This window comes from Vespula vulgaris, chromosome 21, assembly GCF_905475345.1.
Source record: "Vespula vulgaris chromosome 21, iyVesVulg1.1, whole genome shotgun sequence".
NCBI lineage: Eukaryota > Metazoa > Arthropoda > Insecta > Hymenoptera > Vespidae > Vespula > Vespula vulgaris.
In genome coordinates, this window is record NC_066606.1 from 2,960,001 (window position 1) to 2,967,500 (window position 7,500).

The 7,500-nt window shown below is 32.5% G+C and overlaps 1 protein-coding gene across 7 annotated transcripts in view; it reads right to left on the minus strand.

The window, feature by feature from the left end:
- LOC127071194 (protein tramtrack, beta isoform) overlaps positions 1-7,500 on the minus strand; it is a 75,211-nt gene that overhangs the window by 9,313 nt on the left and 58,398 nt on the right. For 2 of the 7 annotated variants that reach the window (XM_051010189.1, XM_051010183.1), the window contains exon 5: positions 1-2,187. This exon is cut by the window's left edge and continues 8,010 nt beyond it. The exons of 2 other annotated variants lie outside the window; for them this stretch is intronic. In XM_051010189.1, coding sequence (XP_050866146.1) covers positions 1,937-2,187 — 251 coding nt within the window. In that variant the 3' untranslated portion in view covers positions 1-1,936. Of the gene's footprint in view, positions 2,188-2,384; positions 4,397-6,662 lie in introns of those variants that run through there. 3 more of the 7 variants (XM_051010185.1, XM_051010194.1, XM_051010186.1) reach the window with 3 other exon arrangements.

Sequence of the window (7,500 nt, forward strand, 5' to 3'; positions counted from 1 at the left end):
CTCTTCTTTTTCATCTCCTTCATGATTGTTTGTTTGTTTGTTTGTTTATTTGTCTGTCTGTCTGTTTGTTTGTTTATTTTCGTTTTGTCATTTTCCTTTCTGTTTTTTTCCTTTTCTTTCTTTCTTTCTTTTTTATCGCAAACACACCAGATAAAAATTCGTTCTTGAGGAGCTTCTTAAGGATTCTCTTGGATTTGTCGACGATTATTAAGTACGAAACCAACGTGAAATCGATGCTAATCTCTCACAGCTTGTGAGAAAAATGATAATGAAATAAAAACAGAATATACATATACATACATATATATATATATATATATATATATATATATATATATAAGAAAAAAAAAAGAGAATGGAAAAAACGAAAGATCGCGAGAACAATAACAACAACGACAAGAACGAGCGATTGTAAGTACAGTCACCGCTAAGTAAAAAAAAAAACAAAATATATATATATATGTACATATATATATGTATATATATATATATATATATATATATATATATATATATATAAGTTAAAAGAAACATAGAAAAATCCGTTGTGAGAAAAAAGAAAAAGAGTTGAAATAAAAAAGGAAAAAAACAATAAAAGAAAGATAAATAAATAAATAAATAAAAAGCTCCGAGAGATTCCAGGAGTTATTCCTCGAGTTTGTAAGAAGGAACGGGTTGAACCCGAACCTGAACCCGAACCCGAACCTAAACACGATTCAACCGTTCGTCATTTATTAATAATGCACAATCACGCAAACGTGAAACAAACGTACAAGCATTCTTATCATATCTCTCTCTCTCTCTCTCTCTCTCTCTCTCTCTCTCTCTCTCTCTCTCTCTCTCTCTCTCTCTCTCTCTCTCACGCATACACACATTCTCTCACTCTCACTCTTTTTTTTTACTGAAGAAAGCGCAACGAAGAGGACAACGTTACCAACGATAGATTGTCCTCGCAGGATTCTTCGATTTGTAGCGATCCGATGATGAGTAAAACAAACACACTCGAGACTATTTTTTTTTTCGAGTGTATATATATATATATATATATATATATATATATATATTATATCGTCTTTGGCGATTATTCTTGGAGAAGAAAGAAACGTATTATTTATATAAATGAAAGGAAGTAATTAACGAAAGAACAGAGTCTCTCTCTTTCTCTTTCTCTCTCCCTCAAGGCAATATATAAATCTAAATAGTAGAGAGATCGGTAGATAAAAAAAGAAAAAAGAAAAACGAAAATTAAAAAAAGAAAAATTAAAAAAAAGAAAAAGAATTAGAAGAAAAAAAAAAAGAAAGAAAACGGAAAAGAAAACCGTAACTTTTGCGGTTAGAAGGAAAGGAAGAAGAATTAAAGCGGAGTATAGGGAGCTGAAATACGTGAGTTGAGAAAGGGGTTGAACGATCGAGCAGATAAGAATAAGGATGATGGAAGAGGTAAAACAATTCGATCGAAATTCGTTCGATCGAATAATCGTCGAATCGACGGAATCATCGACTTTGTTTAGGGAGGTTGAAGGTTGGAGGTTGGAGAAGAGGATTGGCATAGTTAGGGGATGGAGTACAACGTGTAAGTAAGAGAGGATCTAATTGTCCGATGATAGTCCTCTCAGGATCCTGTACGTTGTAACCATGGTGTGGAAGGTGGTAGTGATGGTGGTGGTGGTGGTGGTGGTGGTGATGATGATGATGATGATGGTGGTGCGTCGTAAGGTGGGCCAGCTGCAGCACCAGCCGCAGCAGCAGCAGCAGCAGCAGCAGCAGCAGCAACAGCAGCAGCAGCAGCGGCAGCAGCAGCAGGTTGGTCCAAATTGGACGGTGGTCAGGGTAGGCCAAATCCGAAGAAGGGTGCGACCCCTGGTCGATCGTCAACGACGAGTCGTGGCGAGGGTAACCGCGGTGGTCGCTTCCTCCGCGGGGCCATCAGCGACCTCTACAATGAGCCCTTAGCGTAGAGCGTCTCCTTGTGCTTGGTACGTATATGGGAGCGAAGGGTGTCGATCCTGCTGTAGGTGGCCGGGCAGTAAGGGCAGAGTGACCTTTGAGCCGTATGTATGTGGAAGTGGTGCCATCGATTGGTCACCTGTTTACCGCAGGCACGGCATCTCCATAGGGCCGGGCTGCCAAGCGATCCGGCGAACATCTCGTGATATGAGAGACCCACCGGCACGCTCGGCATCGTACCTGCAAAACCCACAACACGAGCCTTCATCCTCTCCGTGCCTCTCTCTCTCTCTCTCTCTCTCTCTCTCTCTCTCTCTCTCACGTTCTCTCTCGCTCTCACTCAAACTCTCATTTTCTTTCTTTCTTTCTTTCTTTCTTTCTTTCTTTCTTTCTTTCTCTCTTTCTTTCTTTCTCTTTCTCTCTCTTTCTCTCACTCATTCATCCTATCTCAACCTATCCAATCTTTTCTCTCTTTCTGTTTCTTTCTTTTTTTCTCTCGTTTTTTCTTTATTTTTTTCTTCCTTTCGTTCTTTCTTTTTCTTTTTTTTTTTTTTTTACTTTCACCCTATCCAGAGGACACGTTATTATCCTCGTTATACCCCCTCTTCCTTCTTCCCTCTGACATATACCTTATCCTTTTCTTTTCTTTCTTTCTTTTTTTTTTTGCTTTTTTCTCTTTCGCTTTTTTCATTCCTTTCCGGTTCATCTTCTCTTTTCTTTTGCGTTTTTTTTTTTTTTGTTATATTTCCTTTTCGCGTCCTTTTTATTTTGAATTCTCTTGCTTTCTTTTTCTTTTTCTTTTCTTTCCTTTTTTTTTTTTCTTTTTACTTAGGCACGATCGAAGACAGTTATTTCTCTCTCTCTCTCTCTCTCTCTCTCTTTATTTCTCCGAGCTCTTTTTAAAAATATAAAGTAATCTTAAATTCGACATATTTATATTCGAATAAAATCGTATGATTAATTATCACTGATCAAAGATTCCTTCTATCTCGTTACTGCATTTAAAAGAGTTTGTCGCACGATCGTGCCTAAACAAGAAAAAAAGAAAAGAAAAGAAAAGAAAAGAAAAGAAAAGGAGAAAACAAAAAAAGAATTTTCTTCCTCCTATCGTCCTTTCGAACGAGAATAAAACAACGAAAATAAATCGTCGGGCGTTAAATCAAAATTGACTCGACGAATACGATCGACGATCATTTTTACGTCGCTTTTTTCCTTTTCAATATTTTGCTTTTTTTTATTCATCGAACAAATCGATATAAAATTATCGACATCCTGGTCGTAAAATTGTTTACTTAGGACGTTCACATACACAAGCACATATACACGTATACGCGTATTTGTTTAGATTTCTATTTAGGATCTAAATATAAATAGTCTGTCTTTGTTTCTTCTCTCTTCCTCTATCTCTATCTCTGTTATGTTTTCAAGTTTTCTCTAAACGAGATCATTGATATTCACATAGTTAATAGAATTTTGCGTACGCCAATAAGGTCATCTCTCCAGTATACGTAAGTAAGTAAGTAAGTAAGTAAGTAAGTAAGTAAGTAAGTAAGTACGTACATATGTGCGTGCTTGAATGCGGAAACGAGTTGACGCATTCTATGGAATGCGGAAAACAAAGTGTTGTTCGCATATGTAACGTTTAGTATGCCGTATACCGATTTACTATACCGATTGAAAGAACGACGTAAAGATGACCAACGAGATGCGTTTTTCTGTTCTTTCTATATCTCTCTCTTTTTACCTAACCCTGTGTTTCTTTCTTTATTCTTTCCAATTGCTGGTTTTTCTCTTTCTTTTTTCTTTTTTTTCATTATTTTCATTCTTTACTCTCTATTTTATTTTTATTTTATTTTATTTTATTTTTTTTTTTTTTTGTAATTAAACCACCCCCTCTGTGACACTTCGTGGCTGAGACACTTTGTTTTCGATCGACGTCGATTTTAATCATTTTCGAACGCAATTTAATGTATTCTAAAGAAGAATTAGAAGGGAAATAAAAAAAGGAAAAAATTGTAATATATCAAAACAAACGGCTCGTATGTATGCGTGTAAAATTGTCTCGCTGTCTTTATGTTTGTCTGTTTGTTTGTTTGTCTCTTTTTCTCTCTGTTGGAGAATCGATCACAAAGGGTTTAAAAATTTCCATATTGATTTTTTGTTGTGTTATTTGTTTGGTTTTTTTCTTTTTTGATTCGTTCTTCGTTCTTTTCTTTTCTTTTCTTTTTCATTTTACTTTATTTTATTTTATTTTATTTTATTTTATTATTCCGTTCGTTCTCTTTGTCTTACTATATCTCTTTTAGCGCGTTATCTCTTTTTAGGCCTGTTAAAAGTAACATCGATCGGTTTTGAATAAACCGTATTACTTACTACGTTATTATAAAGTGTGTAAGACTGGTAAGAACGATCGCTTTAGAAATGAAAGAGACGATGATAATTGGTGACACTTCGATGGGAAACACAGGCATGTAAGTTGGACCAGGTATATTCGTCATGCAAAATAAATAAATAAATAAATAATTAATTAATTAATTAAAAAAAAAAAGAAAGAAAGAGAAAAAAAGAAAGAAAGAAAGAAAGAAAGAAAGATAAACAAATAAAATGGGTAGATAATAGAAAAAGATGAAATATATATATGTGAAAAAAGAAACAAAGAGAATGCAATCGAGTTGTTCGATAAAAACATATATGTAGTATGTGTATATATATATATATATATATAGTATATATGTGTGTGTGTGTGTATATATATGTATATATATATATATATAGATTTGAAGAGAGAGAAAAGAAAAAAGAAAAAGAAAGAGAACAAAAAACAGAAGAAAGAAAAAAGAAAAGACATACATCCTTTTTATTCGCACAGACATCCCTCCATTTTCGCTGGACCATCTCTCATATCATCATCATCATCATCATCATCATCATTATCATCACTCTGGCATGGCCAGACAAACTTTGTGACGAAAAAAAAGAAACATTATATATATAAAAAAAAAAAAAAAAAAATAAAAGAAAACGAGAAACAGCCGAGATCCTTTTTTTTAGCAACGAATAAACCTTCCTCACAAACGTACCTACTACTCGACCTATTTCTTCGACCCATTTTGTTTCGTATTTTTTATTTTTTTATTTTTTTTTTATTTTTTTAATGTCTATATTTTTCTTCACATTCGTTCGCTACGCTTCAACGCGACAAATATTTTTTATTTCGTATATTTATATTTCATATATTCATTGCAATATTATCGCTTAAATGTCATTTTAAAATTTTCTTTTTTCAATCGATGTTACATATGTATATATATATATATATATATATATATATATATGTATGTATATATATGTGTGGGTGTATGGAATAATCCGATATATATATATGTTATGCGATGAAATTAATTCATTCCGTGATTATTAACTTTGAAAGTTTTTATTTAAGAATCTTGCTCAACGCTCGTTATTTCTTTCCTTTTATGCAAATTAAATTATACGAAAGAAAGGTTGCACGACGAAGGTTATATAAATGTATTTTAATATTTTTGTAAAATCATAAAAACAAGAGAGATCTTTTATGCAGGGCATATTTGAAAAAAATATTAATCGTAAAAATGTTTTGGAGATTAATCTATTAAATTTATCACGTGTCAGGTTAATTCTATCCACCCACGAATATCCATTAAATATATATATATATATATATATATATATATACATATTATTTTCTCTCGACGAGTATAATCAGACCTTTATTTTTTTCTTTTCTTTTTTTTATTAGGGTTTCATAATCATCATATTATCTATAATCGAATGAAATAAAAATTAAAAATTATATATATATATAATTTTGAATTATAAAAAATTTATGTGATTGTTCACGTGTGTTTACGATATCGATCGATTGCCAATTAAAATTCAATTAAAAATTTGTTTTTCTCTCTCGTACTTAGAGATATCACGAAGGGATTATTTCTTTTCTTTTCTTTTCTTTTCTTTTTATTCCCTTCTCTTTAACTACTACCGCGAGTAGTAGAAAATTCTACTAGAAATTTCTTCAAAGTTTCTGAAGAAAACTTAACCTATATTAGACTCTAGGTACGTAGTATATTATTGCTCGACGAGTTTGAGAAAGTAAGTCGTGGCCTTCTCTTAACTGTGCGCGTTACATTACATATATATATAAACGCGAGCTGTCGTATTTTATACATAATATATATACACACACATATATATATATATATGTATTTTATTTTACATCAATTATACAAACGAACGAGCCCTCGTTTCGTACCAGAAAGATACGAGAAAAAAAAATAAAAAATAAAAAGGCAAATAAAAAGATCCATTAACACGTACTACCTGTGTACATTTATAATTCAGCGAATATTATTTTACGAATCGTCTTTGGTCTTATAATGAAAAAAACTTGGATACGTCTCTCTCTCTCTCTCTCTCTCTCTCGTTTTTGTTCTATCTAAGCGCAAGTAGAAGATACGATCTTCGGATCAGAAATAATCAGAATCCAATTTCATCGAATTTAAAAGAATTTCTCTTCAATCCGTAAATTTAAGTTCAATTCACGAAATGTAAATAACTATATTTCCTTTGTTCCATTGAGCTGGGGCTCTTGCATCATAGATTCTTTTTAAAAACTTTTAAAAATCATCCGCGACCTTTAAAAGCTTTTAAGGATTCTTTCTTTCTTTCTTTCTTTCTCTCTCTCACTCTCTCTCTCTCTCTCTCTCTCTCTCTCTCTTTCTCTCTCTCTTTCTTTTTTATTATTTTTTTTTCGAATATCGATCGATGAAACTCTCGCGATTCATAGTAAACAACGTCAGGTAATTTCCGTATGAATGAAGATAAATGTTACAAATTTAGTATATTCGAAATTTAAATATGTCCGGAAATTATTTTCTACGAGAAAAAAAGAAAATAAAAAATAAGAAAACTCGTCGAGAGATGCAAGCGAAACACGTCGTGAGGTAGTGAGAAAGTAAAAGAAGAGAGAAGAAAATAGAAAAGAAAAAAGAAACGAATAGAAAGGAAAGAAAAAAAAATCATAAAAGAAAAAAGAAAAATAGATCAAATCAGCATCATCGAACGTATTCGAGAGAGGATTTCATTCAATCGTACTCTCTCTTTCTCTCTTTCTCTCTCTCTCACTCTCTCTCTCTCTCTCTCGCTCGCTTTCTCGCTCTAATCAAACTCAAGATATTTGCATTTAAAATTGGTGAGGTTGAAGTATAGCGAAACGACAATTTTCCAATTGGATTATTAGATCATTCATTTGTTCCGTTGCTTTTTATTCGTAGTGACACAAGGGATATTGAGAGGTGGGGGAGGAAGGGTGATAACGAAAATGAGATTAGAGAGGTTGAATGAAATTTCTCTTGAAATTCCAAAATTCAATGCCAATCCTATCCATTAAACATTATTTTCCAATTAAAAGGAACTAAAATCATATACATACATACATACATACATACAAACATACATAAATATGTATATGTATATACGTATGTATGTATGTATGTATGTATGTATGTATGCATG